General features: G+C 41.5%; 3 protein-coding genes across 6 annotated transcripts; 1 reads left to right on the top strand and 2 right to left on the bottom strand.

Moving 5' to 3' along the window:
- Positions 1-306: 306 nt before the first annotated feature.
- On the top strand, positions 307-4,037 carry tmed4 (transmembrane p24 trafficking protein 4). The gene is made up of 5 exons (XM_067525666.1): positions 307-507; positions 1,109-1,209; positions 1,302-1,427; positions 2,515-2,661; positions 2,772-4,037. The coding sequence occupies exons 1-5, from the start codon at positions 369-371 to the stop codon at positions 2,919-2,921; spliced, it is 663 nt and encodes a 220-aa protein (XP_067381767.1). The 5' UTR covers positions 307-368; the 3' UTR covers positions 2,922-4,037.
- Positions 4,038-5,725: 1,688 nt separating this feature from the next.
- Positions 5,726-10,258, bottom strand: plpbp (pyridoxal phosphate binding protein). Of its 2 annotated transcripts, XM_067525665.1 has the most exons (9): positions 10,098-10,222; positions 9,519-9,571; positions 9,334-9,441; positions 9,218-9,253; positions 9,068-9,143; positions 8,843-8,983; positions 8,609-8,751; positions 7,995-8,093; positions 5,726-6,900 (listed from the first exon to the last, which is right to left on the bottom strand). In XM_067525665.1, exons 3-9 carry the CDS (start codon positions 9,382-9,384, stop codon positions 6,703-6,705), a joined length of 744 nt encoding a protein of 247 aa, XP_067381766.1. In that variant the 5' UTR covers positions 9,385-9,441; positions 9,519-9,571; positions 10,098-10,222; the 3' UTR covers positions 5,726-6,702. The 2 variants fall into 2 exon arrangements, with proteins under 2 accessions (XP_067381766.1, XP_067381765.1); XM_067525664.1 differs by lacking the exon at positions 9,519-9,571 and having other exon boundaries at positions 10,098-10,258.
- Positions 10,259-11,290: 1,032 nt separating this feature from the next.
- Positions 11,291-18,911, bottom strand: snrpg (small nuclear ribonucleoprotein polypeptide G). 3 transcript variants are annotated; one of them, XM_067525656.1, is made up of 4 exons: positions 18,579-18,857; positions 13,284-13,306; positions 12,180-12,304; positions 11,291-11,528 (listed from the first exon to the last, which is right to left on the bottom strand). In XM_067525656.1, exons 2-4 carry the CDS (start codon positions 13,300-13,302, stop codon positions 11,478-11,480), a joined length of 195 nt encoding a protein of 64 aa, XP_067381757.1. In that variant the 5' UTR covers positions 13,303-13,306; positions 18,579-18,857; the 3' UTR covers positions 11,291-11,477. The 3 variants fall into 3 exon arrangements, 2 of the variants coding, with proteins under 2 accessions (XP_067381757.1, XP_067381756.1); XM_067525655.1 differs by lacking the exon at positions 18,579-18,857 and adding an exon at positions 13,490-13,639; XR_010916255.1 differs by lacking the exon at positions 11,291-11,528 and adding an exon at positions 13,490-18,129 and having other exon boundaries at positions 12,187-12,304; positions 18,579-18,911.
- Between the last annotated feature and the right edge of the window lie 645 nt (positions 18,912-19,556).

Raw genomic sequence — 19,556 nt, 5'->3', positions numbered from 1 at the left:
CCCAGTTCTGCCAAGGATCCCCAAGCTGCTGAGGTCAGCGGGGCTTCTCTTCGAGCAGCTTGCCGGAAGAACCTCATGATCAGCCTTTAAGTCTCGTCTCAAAGCCACAGTCCAAGTCACAAAGGCAGTCCCGCACTCTAAAGCATGTTATTGTAGTTGCTCTGTGAACTTTTAGTAATCTGTCGTTTTTAGATGTTTTTCAAGTAAAGACCACATCGAGCCCTGCTCTTAGATTTGTGCGTGAGCTGCCTGAGAGGCTGGATGCAGGGCAAAATGATACCAACGCACAGGAAATCCCCTTCCGTCTTCCGCAGCGGACGCCATACGACCGCAGCATCACAGCTTGTGCGCAAAGTAAAAGAGGCTACATGATGCTCTGTGCGCCTGCTGCTGGACTTCTTTTAACACTAGCTTGGATTCATCCAAGTTCCGCTCTCTACTTCCACATAGGAGAGACGGAGAAAAAATGCTTCATTGAGGAAATTCCCGACGAGACCATGGTTATTGGTAAGCTGCCGTGAGGGGACCAGCTGGATATAGCTAAGTAGCATCGCATGCTAACAGCTGCAAATATAGTGCAGTGAAAATGACGGTAGCAAAGAGAATCGTTAGTTTATGGCATCCAGAGTAGTTGCAAACCTTAAATGGAAAACAGTGTAATTTCCTCTGGGTTATATGTGGGTTGCAGCATTACATCTCAATTTGCGTTCACACTAATAACTGCAATCCAGGAGCTTTCTTCGCAGCTTTCTCCCTGATGATGTAAGTTGTACTTCTCACTACATTGTATTTGCAACAGTATTGTGTGAAACCTTGCCTTCAGCCGCCATCAGTCAAATGCATTTGCACCGCCCACACTGCACAATGCAGTCAAACGTAAAATCTGTGATCAGACATTTAAATATCCATTGCAAACATGTAATTGCTGGGATCAACAGAAATAATTCAAAGGTCACATTTCCAATTTTATTTTGTGTACAGATCATGTATCTATGTAGAATGATGAGGTATGGCAGGATGTTTTAAAACAACTCCCGAGTGCTGAGCTATGTTAGTGGTGTTTTTTTAAATGAAAACTCAATGACCGGTTGTTTTTCCTGTTGGACAGGAAAGTACAGGACTCAACTGTGGGACAAACAGACCAGTTCCTTCCTCCCATCCACCCCAGGACTTGGGATGCATGTTGAGATCAAGGATCCAGAAACAAAGGTAGACACAGAAGGGGTGGTAATAAGAAAGGCACTTGTAAGCAATGCATAAATTCAATAAATTAAAAGAATGTCATCTGTTAACTCTCCCAGATTATCCTTTCTCGTCAATATGGGTCAGAGGGACGGTTTACCTTCACCTCCCACACTCCAGGAGAACACCAGATTTGTCTGCACTCCAACTCCACCAAGATGGCTTTGTTTGCAGGAGGAAAGCTGGTATGAACGTAGTCCCTGCTTTTAAATTTTTAAAACCGATGTAGTAGTTTGTTTTCCATCTAAATGAATAGAAAAAGACTTCCTGTCACATAAACGGTCTGCACTTATAAAGCGCTTTTCATAAGGTTCATTGTCAGGAGATTATGTATAAAAAAGCCTATCTTCAGCTCAGGCTCAAGCAAACTGAAACACACTGTGTTCTGTACCATGGAAAGCCATAGCTTTTATATTCCACCTAAATAAGGGAACGGACACCCAGAAATCTATCTTAATAAAAACACAAAGTTGACATATAGTATTTAAGCAATATTGTCACTAAAAGTTATATCACTTGTACTGATCTAGGGGCAAAATCCACCTAATAGAGAAGTTTTTTTTTTTTTAGAAAATCCAAATAAAGTAGTTGTTTCCATGACAACTAGTTAAACAAACTTAAAAGGCAAACTTCAAAGGTGGTTACATGACATCATTAATGACGTCATCAGTACGCCTGCTCATGAGCTCCCTAATCTAACTAACCAAACCCCCAGTTAGCTCATACACAACTCATTTGCTGTGTTTAAAGTGCTGGTTTGCAATACTGTCTTACTTAGCTCAGTTGGTAAGGCACGGACCTCAGCGGTCAGCGGTTCGATCCCTGGTCCCGGCTATATGTCGCAGTGTCTCTGGTTAAGACACTGAACCCGTAACAGCCCATTCCCCTCCCCAGCTGTGCAGTGCTGGTCCAAGGCGGGCAGAATTGGGGAGGGTTGCGTCAGGAAGGGCAACCGGTGTAAAAACTGTGCCAAATCAACATGCGGACAACGATCCACTGTTGCGAGAACTCACGGGATAAGGTGGACGGACCAAAAACAAAAACAAAAACAAATAAACTTTGTGGCGTGAACATAACACATTTCGGGCTTTACAGGTCTGTTGTCTTTATTCTTACTAAGTTTTGTAAAACCAGTCGTAACTTTTTAGTCGCATCCTCCAACTTGGACTAGGCTTTATCGCCCTAATCCTGTTCATAAGAATAATATAAGAGAGGTTTTCACAACAGACGCTGCTTTACTCTGTTTTTTTGTGTGTGTCTGCTTACCAACAGAAAGTGCACCTAGATATCCAGGTTGGAGAACATACCAACAACTACCCCGAAATTGCTGCTAAGGACAAACTCACCGAGCTGCAGCTACGAGTCCGACAGCTTCTTGACCAAGTCGAACAGATCCAGAAGGAGCAGAACTACCAGCGGGTCAGTAAGGAAGTGTACGATCAAAGTACACAGAGTCATGTTTAGATAAAATGTCAATTTGCTGTTGCTGTAGACCACCACACTGACCTCCCTCTGTATTTTCTTCTCAGTATCGCGAGGAGCGTTTCCGCATGACAAGCGAGAGCACCAACCAGCGTGTTCTCTGGTGGTCCATCGCTCAGACACTCATCCTCATTGTCACCGGCATTTGGCAGATGAAGCACCTCAAAAGCTTCTTTGAGGCCAAGAAACTAGTGTAACGTCTTTCTGAACAAACAGCCGCATGAGGAAAACAACACACGCGAATAGACAGTCTCACTGGACAAAGATGGAGAGAAAACAACCAGCCACAGGGGAGACAAGTGGTTTTAAAATCAGCCATAAATGGTACGAGCAAATCCTCAGAAACCGTTATCAATCCAGGACAACAGGTTTCTTTTATGTAAATGTGTTTTCTGTTAGACTAGACAACAAAAGTAAATTTTTTTCTTTATCCTGTTCAGGACGAACCAGAGGCAACATTAGTGAACTGATATCGTTTTAAATGGTCATACAGTAGTGAATGACCACTGCAATGGATACAATGACAATGTTAAAGCTGTTACAAGTAATAACCGAGTAGTTTGAAACCTGACTGGATGTGGACTTTTTGTTTGTCACTGTTCATGTCGCACATAGTTTAATTTCCAGGTTCTCTCTTATCTTCTCACACTGTTGCCACACTTATGCCTCTTATTTATTATTCCTTATAACACTTTACCTTAACCTTCTTATTTAACATTTGTAAGGAGCAATTCAATGCTTAATAATTAAAAAACACTCCACATTATAGTTGTAAGCATGATGGAGGACATTTTAAATGTTAATGTATTATGTGTGTGAAGGATTAAAACCTCCCATCACGTATGTGTAACTGGAGAATAGGCAGTGAATTGTTAAGAACACAAAACAAAACTAATCATATAGTTTCATGTCAACTTACAAATCATTTCAATTTGAAAATATTTATCAATAAATATTTACACATTTGCAAATTATTAACGTGGGTTGAAACTACTGAGAAAATATTGATGCGTAAAGAAAGTGACAAATTGCTAGATTTTTCTTCTTATGGGTTTTTAGGCGCAACTTGTGGCCTTGTATTTGTAGATAAAGAATATTTATAATGTAAAAATAATTAGAAAAATCTCAGAATTTCTCATTACAATTTAGCTATTTTTAGTTGTTTTTACAGTTCCGATACACAACTAATGTTGACAGATACATTGATAATTGTCTTCAAATTTGATTAAGTGTACGATTTGTTTGAAAACCACTTCTTGAGTATTATGCTTATTAATGTGGAATGTGAAGGTCAACATAAAGTGTAAACCCTCCGTTCTTCTACCGACTGTAATCATTTCTGAGCTCGCTCTGTAGATAGTTTGTGATGTTCCTCTGTTTTAAGTGAGTGGTAGAGCTTCCTGCCTGTGCTTTTCGTTGTCTAATGCCTGTTTACGTGGGCTGAACAATCTTCAGGGCGGCATTTTAGGAAGCGGTTTGTCACCCTGTGCTGAGGTCAACTCGGGGTTTTCAGTTCCACAAACAGAGCCAACGTTGACTGGTGTTAGTCAGCTACCAATGTTACTTACTGAGTGAAACAAACATTTCTTTAGCAAACCCGAAGTTTTCCTCTGTCTCCTTCCTCCTCGTGGAGTCTGAAAACATCTCAGAGCATTCAATTTCAGAAATTGATATTGGCAGAAGAGAAAAATAACGTAGATGGTACCTTATTAGTCTGTTAAACAAGACCTGTCTTTTTCTTTTTCACTTTTATAATTAATTAGCGAGTATAAAAACATTGATCTCGTCACGTTTAAATAGGCTACGATATGAACCAGCGCTGGTGCACTCATCCTCAGCTCAGAATGAAATCCATACTCAAAAATGTGTGAAGCTTTAGAAACATGACACACGTCTACGAAGAAGACTTGGTCGTGTTGCAGTTGATCGCACTGATTGATGCTCATAGTTTCATATATTGGAGATTATGGGTGGTTGGATTGTGCGAGTAGCCTACTTGAAAAAAAAACCAAACTGGAATAAATGTGATTTAAATATAATTTTTAACGTGCTGCAGATAATCTGAACTTGTTTTAACAGCAGTTCAGTTTCTGTTTACTGGGCCACTACACACTGTAACAGTCATTAAATGCTGTTGACCTTGATGCATTTTCAGCTGCATCACCTTTACAATGTTAGTAGGTCAAAGTGCTGCCACAGTCACAGGCCAATATATAAACTTGTGTGTTAGTTGCTGCCGTTAACATGTTGGTCCTGTTAGATTATAGTTGTAGAAGTGATCGTTTATTCTTTTTTTTTTTTTTTGGCTTCTTCAAAGATAAGTCTACATTAATGTCACAGTATTTTGAGTAGTATTTATAGTGCAACTAAATGAAAAAGGCAGCTCTGCGTTTTGTTTTGTTTTTTTTTTACAGCCGCCATAGTTAATCATAGTTTCTGATCCATGATGGCTTTTGGCTTTTTACTCATTGTGCACATGCTTAACTCAGAGTGAACAAAGTGAGTTGACTGAACTGAAGCTCAACCTTTCTGAATCTGAAGACCCTGAATTTTCTCGTCTGGCTTCGTCAACCCAGAGTTCAGGTTTAACCTCAGTTTGTTGAATGTGATTTTTGTTAAATCAGTTCTTTACGTTTTGTCTTTGACTTTTGTTTGTTGAGCAGCTGCAGGTTGTGATTCATTACTGAGATTTAGCGTTAGTTACTGTTATTTTACGGGGATATTTTTGGTTTCAGTTCTGGATTCCCAATGAATGAATTCCCTTATTGGATCAGGATTCCAGTTGTAACATGGTTATTTTTACCAACAAAGTTCAGATTTCAGTCCAGTTCTCCAGATGCAATAAATTTGGGAAGTAAACGATTTTCAAATTATTAAATATTCAGATTTTTACTGTGGTCCTGTCCTTGTGCTTAATAAAATTCCTTTGGCCAAACTACAGCTGGTCTCTGACGTCTGTATCACTTTGCCCAAACCAAAGAAATACACAACAAATGGCAGATAATTTGACAGTAAAATTTATTGCTTGGCTTTGGCTTCCCCCAGAGCCAGATTCCAAACCAAACAATGCTCACATTTTGCATAAAGACAGCAAGCACACATGTAATCACCTGTTTACTGAGCGTTTTTTTTTTTTATTATTATTTTAAAGTCACTCACACTTTTCATGGGAGACAGAAACACACTAACCCTGTGACATCTGTGAAGAAACCAGTGGCACCATCATAGCTGCAGTGTAAAAATAGTCGAATCAAAAACCCGTGAAACAGGGAGCACTGCTTTGCATAGGTTAGATCTCTGTCATGTCAAACACGTACACACCATTAGCACGGACAAGACACTTAAAAACAAAACTTTCTTCAGGTTTATTCTTGCGTTTGTTAATATCAAGAATAGAGATTTGTTTGTGACACCATATGAAACAATATCAAACACACAATACTATGTGTCATTATAAAGGGACAAGTGATTTATTAAATCAAGTCTTTGTCTTATCTGTACAACAAAAACGGTACGTTGTACTGTATGGAAATCCCATCTCCGGGACCATGTACACGGTTGGCCACATTTCAGGACTGTCACACGTTGTTGGGTTGGAAAGGTAGAAAATATCACATCGGCAGCACAACAAATCCTCATTTTCTGTTAGTCACTATGCTTTCAGTAGTTGCCAGTGATATCGTGGGGGGAGATTTCACCCATGAGGAGGAAATCAGAGCACTACGGGTTATTAACGCACGACTTTAAAAAAAGGTTTGACTAGTTCTGTACCCAGTGCCACTTTAGAATGCTTAAAAAAAGCGAAGAGGATTAGACAAATACACTTTAGAATCATGCAAGATTTTTGCAATCCTACTTCCACATGGCTCTGTGGTAATCATCTCCTTCACTGCTTGGTTCATTGTGCATGTGAAGGGTTTTCTTTTTAAAGGTATTTCAGATTAGTGGTAGTAGTAGTAGTAGTACTAGCAGCTCTACTTAAGACACAGTGAGGTGCTGCATCTTCTTGGCAGCTACTTCTGACACCATCTTGGAGGTTTTCTCTGGACTAGGAGCCGGACTGGGATTTGGACTGGGGTTTGGACTGGGGTTTGGAGTGTTGGCTCCACTGTTGGGATAATCCCGGTTGCCGAATATGACGCTACCCACTCGCACGTTGGTGGAGCCCACCTCGATCTTCAACACAGACGGATGCACATGTAAGGAAAAAAAAAAATGCAGCAAACCATTTTAACGTGCAGCTACATTATTTGTGAATACACTCGAAAACTTTGTTTTGATTTTTTTGTTTTAAGAAGGACTTTAAGCAGTGCATAGCACGTCATGCTTGTGTTCATGTGATCACCCTTGTTAACAGGCCCTGACCCTGACACACCCTCATGCCAATGCAGTTTAATTAAGCATTGCTTTATAATAATTAAGTGTGTAATAATGGTAAATATTGTGGACATTGTATAAATACTGAACATCTAGCAGCATCAAGTTGTGTCTAGCCTGGAGCCTGCAGCAGAAATTAAAAGGCTACAGAGGTCCGGAAATCTCACTTTATTCTCCACATCTCCGGATGTTTCACTTTAGAACTTACGTCATTTTATCCTTTGTTTTTTTTTTTTAGACTTGACACGGCTTTTCTGTAGCCTGGATTCACTTGTTCGTCTCCATTGTTGTTAAAGACACATTCAGACACACTGCTCTGCTGAGTAACTTTTTTTTTCTCCTTGTTTTCAGCTTTTCCTGTAAGTTCAGGGTCACCACAGCCGTTCACCTGCCTCCGTCCCTGTGGTCGACAGGCAGCCACTCTACGCACAGGGGCCACAGCCCACCCCACACTGCTCTGCTGAGTAACATGTTTCTTAATTCAAAAACCCTTTATTGACAGATGTTGTCCCAAATGCTCTGAACCATCTGAAAAGCAGTCTGAAGGTAAAAAACGTTTGGCTTCCAAAATAAAAATCTGCACTGAAACCCAGACAAAATTCAACACACCCCTAGAAGTAAGGTGGTGAACATGACATGTACAACATCCGGTGGAGACGCGTGTCTTCCTCATGTGTTTTTAATCCCACAATGGAGGTTAACGTCACAGACGAGCTCATGCAGGCTACAGCCTGACAGACATTACCCATAAGGCAGCGCAGTTAGCATCGTTATGGGGATTGTTGGGGATAAAAACAAAAGTATAAATTCATTTAAATCAGTTTTCATGGTGGTTGATGGATGGGATACATTTAACATTTGTTAAATTGCTCCATTGCTTGTGTGATACTCACCGCATGTTCAAAATCTGTGGACATACCCATACTGAGCTCCACCTCCTCCACAGGCAGCTTCAGACTGTCACACACCTCCTTCCTCTGACTCAACAGCATCTACAGCAGGGACACATAGAAAAGATTATCGCTGCAGTAACGGAGATATTAAGAGTTACACCGATAACAAGAAACAGTGTGTGCAATAAGCAGATACACTGGTGTGGCAGATTTATCCATCTCCCTTTATATTAAATTTTAATATGTTTTTACAATAATTTTACAACAGTAATGTAATAATAATGTCTAATAGATAGATACGTTATTAATCCCCGAAGCGAAATATTTGAACTTCTGAACAATAACGCTTGCACACAGAAACTCTTTAAGTCAATGAGATGTTGTAGAGCTTCAGTCTCAAGTTCATTGCAGTTGAAGCCCTCAACTAACTTCATTTGCCCTTTTCGTGCTTGGCTGCAGTTCTTCAAAACAATTCTAATTTGTCAGATTCAAGCTACGAGCGTGTACGTTCTGGAGGTAACAAGATTTGTTTCGGCTTCCTTTTGACATGCACCAGTTTTGATTGTAACTGGGCTCTAATTACATAGTAATTACTACGTACTAAACGTTTGTACCTGAAAGTCCGGGTTGGGGCCCAGAGTGAGGTCGTAGCCATAGTGTCCAATGGTCATGAGTCCTGAGAAGTCCAGCGAGGAGCACCGGGACACAATGTGTTTCACTGTGTTAACCGTCTCCTCTGGTGGCAGACCATGCTTACCTACAACGAACATCAGACATCAGGTCTCTGTACACCTGACCGTGTAAATATACTGCGCGTCTACAAAGTGACAGCTGATAGCAACACTAACTCTGTTCTCCACTGGTGTTGATCTGCACCATGACCTTTAACCTCTGTGTGCTGGCTCCTCGGATACGCTCCCATGAGCTGTTGACCCTGTCAGCCAGTTTCACCGAGTCGATCGTCTCCACGAGGAAGAGATTTGGCACGCCTGGGATGAGAAGGGTCAGCATATTTTTTTATTTTAATTTTTTTTAAACATGCAGCTTTAGAAGGAGAAGTGTCAGTCACTTACCCAAAAGTTTGTTGACATTATTCTTCTGTAGATGGCCGATAAAATGCCACTTGATTTCTGGACATGATTCTAAAATCTACAAGGAGGGAGAAAAGACATATGATAAGAATCTGTCACAGACCGCAGTGCTTATAAAACACGTAAACTCACCTGAGGATCTGAAGCTTTGTCCACAAGCTCATTAACCTGATGGGAGACAAAAGACAAGTTTTTGTGAATCTTGGTTGGACTCGTTGTGATGCAGCCCGGCAGCATTTCCTACTCACGTAGTTTTCTCCAAAGTACCGCTGCCCTTGTCTGTAGGCCTCCACCACCATCTCCGGGGGCTTTGTCTTGCTGACAGCCACGAGGCGGGGCGGCACAGCTGGTAGCGTCTGAGGAAGGACAGAACAGGCTCATTTTTCATCTGTATCAGTGAATGTATCAGAAGAGAAACTGTGGAGCAGCCTACTTCACAGATGTCTTTTGGCTCCAGCAGAACAGTGAGTCAGCCCTGTCAGGATCCTGCAAAACAACGACGAAGCTCATTGTTTCTGGCTGCAGCTACGTCCAAATGCTCCTGCACATTATGCACTTACTCATGATTTCGACCATTAAAAACAAGCCACCGATGGAGATCTAAACAATGACTGAAGGCTGCGGTGCATTACTACATGCTTTGACCTAGATATCAACCCAGATGCTGCTTTTCACGATAATCACGTGTTTGCCAGTTGACAGATCTGTGGTGTTGTGTTAAATGAACAGAAACATACCAAATCATAAATCACGTGTGTATCAACTTGCATGCAGATACACCCCCTCAACATCATCATCATCACCATCCTCCTCCTCCTGCTCCCACGCTACCAGACCATGCAATGGTGTTGTGAATATGCTGCCACAAGCTCAGCTATCTCCCATCCAAAGGTTGAGGGGTTTTCGCAGCCTTACATAACGAGTCGTGCTGCCAAAGCAACACTTTTACGGAGCCCGAGCGCGCAGCGCCGGCAGCGCGGCTCCGGAGCGGAGTCTCAAGGGTCACAGTTACCTTTGGCCGCCGTGCCGCCGCCTGGTTCACCCGCACGAGCACCGACTGTAGCGCCTTCCCAACCTCCTCCGACATTGCTACTTTCCACATAACGTCAAACGGTTACGAAGTGCGACGTAAAGAAACATGTCTGCGATGACGACAACCGGCTTTCAAAATAAAAGTCCGGCTGAAGCGGAAGTGCGTTGCCCGGACAGCGCCCCCTGCTGTGGCTGAGCTCCAGTCTCGTTCATGTGGTCGTGTCCGCTTCTTACTCCGATACTTTCTCCTCTGTGCCAGGGCTCCCAGACACGTGGACACTAACAGAAACAAAGCCTAAAACATGCTTGTTCTTGAAGGGGAGAGGAAAACAAATGCTAAAATCTATTTAAAAGACTAAATGAATACTTTCTGAAGTCACAGCCTTTTCAGACCATTGTTCATTCCATTGTAACATAATAGATTTTTTGGGATAGGACAAACATTGTTTACACTTTAGTAAATAACTTTGTGAAGCTTTCACCTTTTTTAAAATCTACTATGTTGGGCTTACTTAAGGTTTTACATGTAATTTCACAAATATAGACCTCAACCCTATAAAAAATCTCGAAGGAGTTGAAAGCCCGCGTTGCTCAGCGACAGCCCCAAAACATCACTGCTCTAGAGGAGATCTGCATGGAGGAAGGGGCCAAAATACCAGCTACAGTGTGTGGAAACCTGGTGAAGACCTACAGGAAACGTTTGACCTCTGTCATTGTCAACAAAGGTTACATTACAAAGTATTGAGGTGAACTTTTGTTATTGACCAAATACTTATTTTACGCAGGAATTAATAAAAAAAATTCTTGATTGTGATTTCCTGGATCCTTTTTTCCAAATTCTGTCTCTCACAGTTGAAGTGGACCTATGATGAAAAGCACAGACCTCTGTCATCATTTTAAGCAGGAGAACTTGCACAATCAGTGGCTGACTAAATACTTTTTTGCCCCCTTGTAATTGTGGTATTCATGTTCATTTTGCTGAAAACTGTTAAAAATCAGGTTAATGTCAACGGGCGAACAAAATGAATTCACACACAACTAACCCATCAGTTGTTTGACCGATTATCATTTAGAGCTTGGTTCATGTTAATCTTGTTACAAAACAGAGCCATGGACTACAGCAACGAGATAACCTGTGGTGTTAATACACTGAACAGTTCACTGTACACAAACTACAAAGAAAAACAGATTTATTCACGAGATCACACAATTCAAAACACGTTCCAACAAAACATCCTTGCCAATGGAAATCAAATAGACATCTTACAATGTAAAGACATACATATGCTTTTCCTCTTGCAAACAGGCAACAGGAATAACAGAATCTGAATCGTTCTCCATCTGCAGCTTCCCTCCTCTCTCATACTCTCTCCAAGGCCTCCAACATGATGATGCTATTCCCTCTGATGACCTGTGAGTAAAGAAACCAAACAATTAATCTGATGAACATACTCACATTTTTTATAACCTTTCATTAAAATAAAAACTATAATTATCAATGAAATAACTGCTTCAGTATTAGTGTGAAGCAAACAAAAGTAATAATAGAAATCTTTAGGAATTGGCTGAGAGTTGAATTAGTAATTTTAATAGCACTACAGATTTTTTGATTCCACATCCTTTTAAATCACACAAATGAAAAGATCATACATAATAGCATTATAGTGATGTCATAAGCTTTCTGGCAATGAGCAACAACCTCTTCAATCCGATATTTACTTTTACTTAAATGTTAATTACGTCTGTATCTGACGCATTGCAATTTAAGGTAGAAACTCACTAATCTGATACACCATTTTCCTGAGCAAGAGACTCATGAGAATGAGATTTCTGAAACTCCGGGTGTCCCTCCTACCGCAACCCTCCCATTTTATCTGGGCTCTGTACTGGCACCAACCCAACGCTCTACCACTGAGCCACCAGGTCCCCCTGAAACTGGTAGAAAGTACCAGCTAAATATGAGAAGCTGCTAGTGTTCTGTACATTATATGGTAAATAAAAAAAAAACAAAAAACAGAAGAGCGACAAGAGCTTAATTAGCAGTGGAGGTAAAGGTACTGACCACCATCCCAATGGTGTTCTGTTGTCCTCCTGGACCCATTTCCAAACAGTCGTCCATCACCAGGTTCATAAAAGGGTCAAAGCCTCGCAGGATGCCCTGTACGTGTCTGCCTCCATTCAGCTTCACTAAAGAAAAAAATAACATTTCTAGAGTTTTACATGTTGGGTCCAGCTACTGTTTCAAAGTTCACCTTTTTTTTTAAAAGCTTTACCTGTTTTGTTTTGAGTTATAATTTATGAATGTCACAATACAGATTTATGGGTTTGTGAATGTTGCCTAAAGAACTGCATTCATGTACAAACCCACGTTCCACTATAAAGCCACATTTAGCAATATCAAGTATTCTTCACATGGCATCATGCATTTATAGAGTACGCAAAATTTAAATGCAATTTTTTTTTCTTGTCATATACGGAAACCTGTAAAAAAAATAATCATGGCCCTCAATCCAGTGATTTTAACTTTAAAGATAACTTTAACACACAAATATATATTTCAAATGCAAAGATAAATGGATCACATGACTGTGTACTTCTAATCGCGGAGAAGGTAGCAGCTATAAGGCCAGAGAACAATCTGGCTTCTACCATATTTTCTCCTTGTCTAACAACAATGAAATAAAACTGACGTTTACTCAGGACCTAAGTTTGGAACTGTCATAATTAATAAGTGTTGTACTAGCTGCACTAAATACCACATCTACAGTGGTCTATGATGTTTTAAAGTGAATCTGGGATCTTAAGGAATCACAGAGGCTTTTAAAATACATTGTTGCAGATTCTGAAATATTGCGATTTCTACCAGATGACTGATGATGTATTGATTTGTTTGGCACCCTGTCATAAAACACAAATCCTTTCGAAGTTCTTAGCTGATGGTTAAATAAAACAGAGCATCTGAATACGTACTTTTTAGCCTATTCTGAGAGTTCACAAAACGACTTAAACAATACATAAAGACAACAGGGAAGAAAATAACTATTCCCTCCGGATTTCTATGTTTAATTTCAAGAAATTGCTTGAGAATCTGAGCCAACACATCAGAAAGACTTTTAAACATATGAGAACTAGTTAAGGGTGTGTTTTGTATGTGAGCTGTACTCACAGGAGAGCTTCTTGTCCATGAACCTGAAAATGAAAAATAAGAAAAAATCTTTATGACGAGAATAACGAGGTTAGGCAGGGTAGCTAATGCTAATGTTAGCTTGTTTCTATTTCAAACAATGCAGTGAGATGGCGCGTGAGCACACTTTCATATCAACTCCGTTGATATAAAACTGCGCGCTGATTAAAACTAGCTACACAACTTACTTCTTCAGCTCGGGCGGATGCGCTTTGCTCATTTTCCCCCTTTGTTTTCTATAAACCGACAGCGACTCGTACGATTTGCGTTTCACAAAACCGCGGAAGGAAAGCGTGCACCGAACTACCGGATGTTCAACGACGGACTTCCGCCATCGGAAATCTTGTTGTAAGCGCCTGCACATCGCCACCATGAGGCCAGGAGGGCGGATAACATGGACGGATCAGAAGGGACTGTGAATGGGGACCAAGCTGGACACAAGCATGTGCAAAACAAGCCCCACATCCCTTCAATATATGGGAACCACAGTCAGCTTTGAATAAAAATAAATGACTCAGTCATTTATTATTTGTTTTTGTGTTCTTATTTTGGTAATTTCCTTACCTTTTAACATTTTTGATTTGTTCTTTTTTGTGTCTGATACAGTTTATACATTACATTACATTTAGTCATTTAGCAGACGCTTTTATCCAAAGCGACTTATAAGTGAGGTACAGAGCAGCAAATATCTAAATCAAGGAGAAAACATCAAAGTCCTATCAGAAAAGCTTTTATATCTGTCTGTTCTCATTCGGTGTCTGTCCAATAAGAACGTCTGACACATCACCCAGAGACTCTCCAGTGGCCACCTTGCATTTCTGACCCATGTACAAAAACATAATATTCAGCTGGCGTGTTTCAAACAAAAGGTGGCAGAAGTAAAGAAACCAATGCTTAAATAAATGTGAAAGTACTTGCCTAAAACTTACTCCAGGTCACTTTAATCACAATAAGATACTCATAAAACACAAGCTGTCAAAAAATGTATAATTAAACAGTGCACATGCTTTAGTAAATGTGCAGAGCATTAGCATGAAAATACATTTAATAGAATGGCCCATTTCAGAATGATGTTATTAGAACATAATTCATGATGAATTATTAGATACATTTGCTTGCCTTGTACCTCACTTGTAAGTCGCTTTGGATAAAAGCGTCTGCTAAATGACTAAATGTAAATGTAAATGCATTGATTGAACTGGAGAGCTCTTATTGTTTTTAAACATGCTAGCAAATGCAGCAATCTAAAAAAGTGTACCACTGTCTGCATGTAGTGATTGCAGTTTGCCGGCAGGAAAAAAATTTTCATTTATAAAATCAGTAGAAAGAAGAAAACACTTTGTGACAATTGCGGAGTTTTAATTATTAATGTTATCTATAAAGAGCAGTAAACTAATTTACAAAAGATCTCAAAAAAAGTGGAAGATTCAAAACCATATCCTACATTTTCACAGTAGCATTTTGAAAACAGTAGCTTGAAAAAAAAAAAAAAAAAAAAAGAAAACCCAACAAAAACATGTTGTTCCTTGTTCATTCAGCAAAGCACTTATCAGGCATCACTGACATACTAAAGGGCTGCCATCAGTCTGTTTGCATAGGTAACATCACCAGAGTTCAAGCCAGTTTAAAAACAGGCCACAGTAAATGAAAGGCAATGTATTGGGCAGAACTATCCATGACGAGCATTGAGTGTTTGTTTCCTTTAGATTATAGCAACACCTACCACATGTTTAAATCTCAAAATGAAAAAGTAAAATGTTAAAGGCAGGCGCACATTTTGTCATCTGTGACTTCATTCCAGCTTCGCCGTGTTGACCAATGCTCTTCCCGTGTTTTAAGCAGCGCACTGCTACGATGCAGACACCTGGGACCAACACACACACACACACACACACACACACACACACACACACACACACACACACACACACACACACACACACACACGACAACCTAGCAGGTGGCAAACCAGCATGTTCACAAATCAGTGTCTAATAGTTGCTGAAACGTTAAGACAAAACGAGTAGAATACGGTAGAAGACATATGTAACATTATCAATTATTAGCCGCATTTTAATTGCATTATGATTCTTTTATTCCCAAACAGATTCCCGACAGTGTCCAATTTTATCACTTCAATTCTATGCAGCTGCAGAATAACACAAGGAGACTGTGGTGATATAAAATAATTAGAGCAATAGACTGTAAATGAACATACTAGTTAGATTGACTGATAGTGTATCGTGTCTTGTCTCACTGATTTGAAAAAAACATTATTCAACATTTGGGAATTGTAACTCAATTTCTTACATTTCATCCATTCCACTATTCCCCTTTTTGTGTTTGCCCCCAGATTAACCAACCCACCTCACAGTACATTTAATACTTCATGTTGCTCCCAATTAACAACTTTTTCAGCTTTTAAGTAGCTTTGTGGTGCTGGTTTCCCAGACGGCCAACGTTAGGCCTTGTGAAGCCCAACAGCCCCAACTAGAATAAACTTGCTTTGTGTGACGGAGCCCAGGTGTCCGCTGTTCAAACAGACTAGCAAACAAGATAACGGCGGTGCGTTGGAAAGTATGTACCGTGGTGGTGCACGTAGCCTTGCACGGCCCCACCATAAGTCTATGGGTTACAATGAGCTATAGCTGGAAATGGGGAAACAAGGTCCTGATCTGGTTAAAAATCATGGCTTGTCAGCTGTAATAGCATTTGAATGGATACACCACACTCTATTAAAGAAGCATATTGGGGGTTTTGCATGTTCATTCACCCGTTCAGGGGCCCACATTACAAACTCAACTAGCACAGTGGCTGGTAATCAAACACACTGGATGATGGACTATCTCATAAGCAACTACATTAACGACTGCTATGATGGATCTCACCGAAGCTGACTTACACTCACCGCACGGGGAAAGAAAGACGTGGCCGTCAGAAGATTTGAAGAACACCATGCTATGCTGCAGACGTGTTTGGCAGTAATCGATCCATGACGTCTAGAAAAACAACTAAATGAAACATGCAAAAATCCCAGTGTAGCCCTTTAACACTTTATATGTTGTTATGGGTAATATTAAACCAACAGGGTAGTTCATAAAACAAGTGGTTCTGAATGGTAAATCAGTGAACTGGTTAATCAGCGACATTATCCTCCACGGCAGAAAAGACAATCACTAACGACATTCAAAGCGCATCTCGGGCTTTGCCGGCCTCTGCGATGCGGTCCTCCTCCACCCTGACTCGTAGGTGCTCCTGGCAGTGTTCTAGGAAAGAGTCCAGAGCCGTGAAACCCTGCTGGCAGGGCACACAGTGGTACAGCCTCTGCCTCTTTGAACCCAGAAATTTACAGGTGTCCATCTCACTAGTGCACACACTGCACTGTCTTCTCTTCATGGATGACTGGTGGAGCTCTACGTGCTCCCTCAGCTGTGACTGCAGAGAGAAAACTTCTGCACAGGAAGGACACGGGAACTCTCTCTCCTCATCTTCATAATCATCATCCTCCCCTTCTATCTGCTTGACTTCAGGCACTTTTCTGCTTACCCCTGGATCAATGACCTCGGTCTCTAATCTGGCCACTTTCCTGGGCCTCCCTGGTCCAGCTCTAACAGTTTTAGTTTGTGCTAGACTGGTTTTTGCGTTATTTGGGTTATGCTCTGATAACTTTGTGTCTTTGGTGGTGAATTCCACAGAATGGCTTTTGTTTTTCATTGCGGCGAAGCTCGAAGCCGTGTGCCGTCTGCAATGTGCTCTAAGCGACAAATGATGGAGGAAGACTTTACCGCAGATCTGACATGGATAGCTGCCGGTTCTTCTGCGCTTCTTGATGACTGGTCTGGATTCTCTCCTCACGTTTTTTTCTCTGCTGTGTTTTTCTTTTCTGTGCACCAAGAGCTTAGAGGTGTTCTTAAAAACCATATCGCAGGAGCGACAGTTCAGAAGCTTTTGTTTGATATTTGGCTTTTTAGTTGAATCCCCATTCAGGCCACTATTCACTCCTTTTCTCGATTCTTCACCTGTACATTCTCCTTTGGTCTTTTGTCCCTGTGGAGCCGTCAGTTGCTCCTCTGCGTGGTTGGTCTCTTTATGGCGATGCAGTCCAGCATCTGTACGAAAAGTCCTTAAACACAACTGGCACATATGGACACCTCTGCTGCTAGGTCCTGGGGTGTCAGAAGCATCAGAGTGGCTTGAGTCACCATCAGAAGCTGGACAATAATCTGGAAGACTACCAGGATCAACTACATTTGATGGAGACGGTGGTTCACCACAACCAGCTTGCTGATGGTGCAGCAGAGCCTGCTTCTGGCTAAAGCCTCTCCCACATGGGGCACATGCGTAAGGGCTGCCGTCCAGGAGGTGAGGCTGGCGGTGAAGTGACTTGTCCTGTGGCATGCCAGGATCGGAGGTGCGAGTTGCACACGCAAGGCATGGAGAACCAAGCCGCGGCCCTCTGTGACAATCCTCACACGGGGAGTACTCGGGGTCACACTTATGTAAGTGTAAGGATGACCTCAGGGAGAACTCCTGACCACAAGTGGGACACCGATGAGGCTTGGGTAAGGTGTGTTTTAGTTCCTGGTGCTGCAACAAATCTGCTGCGTAGGGGAAGCCCTTACCACATTCTTGACAAACATACGTGGTCAGATGGGACGGTTGCTGCCTCAGGTTTCGCGTGTGCGGTTTCGTCTCAGTCCGCGCGATGAAGCTGGCGAGCCTGGACAGCGTGTCTGACGTTGTCTTGGAGCGGCTGAATGACTCCTGGGCCGTTGCGGTGCTCCAACTGACTCCATCCATCATCCTCTTTCACCAAGCGTTTCTCTTGCTTTAGTGGAGACAGCAGAAGTGTGAATCATTAATCTGGACATAATACAAGGAGCCAAAGCACAAAGATCACACCCAGCAGGGGTTTGCTCAACGTGTATTCCGGCGGAATGGGACCAAGCTGCCTGACGGTGAAGTGCAGCCAGTAGCGATTTAGTAGAGATTAGATGAGGAAAGGAGGAAGCGTGTCTCCCGTTAGCTTGTTGCTGTTTCTTCTTAACGTTACAGACGAGTGCTGACTGGCTTTTCTGCACACACACACCGAAACCCTCTTGAACATTACGTGAATTGTTAGCTAGCAGTCAGTTTAGTGAGGCATCAGTGCAACAACCGCAGTAACGTTGACGTACTGCGCGACCACCGACTCGCTTCGTGTTTGCTAACGTTAGCACGTAGCTAGCTGCGCTAATATGTTAAACGCGCACATTTCCGCTCACTAAAGCAGCTCACCTTGGTTCTTAGACAAATGCGGAGCGACTCGTGCGTTTCCAAGTGATCGGACTTTGACGATATGTGGCGTTAACAGCTGGCTTCGCCGCCACATACCGCACTGGCATGGCTGCAAAAGTGAAACCGAACTTTGGCTGAATCTCGATGTCCGGACTTCACCGCACTTGCAGACTCGCGAAATTAACACGCGCGTTTCCCGGAAGTCCGTGAGGAATCTCGTGGGTTTGTCCAGACCCGTAAGTCCACAAGGGACCACAAGCGGACTTCGTGTTCACCTCCAGAGGTTGTGCAGGGAGTCAGATTACTACAGACTTCACCAGAGTTTCCTCCAAAAAGTACCCACAATCCACAGCGATCTGGACGTCAACAATAATATTTATATTTGAGAAAAGGCTTTTTTCATTTTGATGTAAAGATTTGATCAGTTTGAGCAAAGGTGGCAGGTAACTAGGCATCCTGCAATTGTGAGGTACTTGTACTTTCATTTTATACTACGTAACGACACTTTATTTCCCTACCGGCTTTTTTTTGACACATTGCAGATAAATCCAGAATACATTTGTAGTCATATTGCAGATGAAAGAATTGAATTCTTAACACACCATATTTAAATAATAAATGGCGACCGTGGATTAACCACCTTTAGGTACCTTAGTACATAAAGTGAAGGTGGGGCTGCTGCATTTGTTCCACATTAAGTCTCTTCAATAACTAAATAATAATGGAAATGTACATTTGCTTTTTTCTATTAATTAAAAGATACACATTTTTAAGTTGTACTTCTACCTGTAGTAGTTTTCAGTTTTCCAGTCATTGAGTACCTACAGAGGTTACTATAAGTATTAAAGATGCTTCTGGACCACTTAAGTGTCTCAGAATGCAGAACATCAGGAAAATTGAATGCACCTGTGCTCATGCCACAGTGACATGTCAAAGTTATTAAGATGAATTATGCGTCGACTGCCCTAATATGACCTT

The sequence above is a fragment of the Channa argus genome, chromosome 13, assembly GCF_033026475.1.
Source record: "Channa argus isolate prfri chromosome 13, Channa argus male v1.0, whole genome shotgun sequence".
In the NCBI taxonomy this organism is placed as follows: Eukaryota; Metazoa; Chordata; class Actinopteri; order Anabantiformes; family Channidae; genus Channa; species Channa argus.
This window is presented reverse-complemented; position numbering and strand designations above follow the sequence as displayed.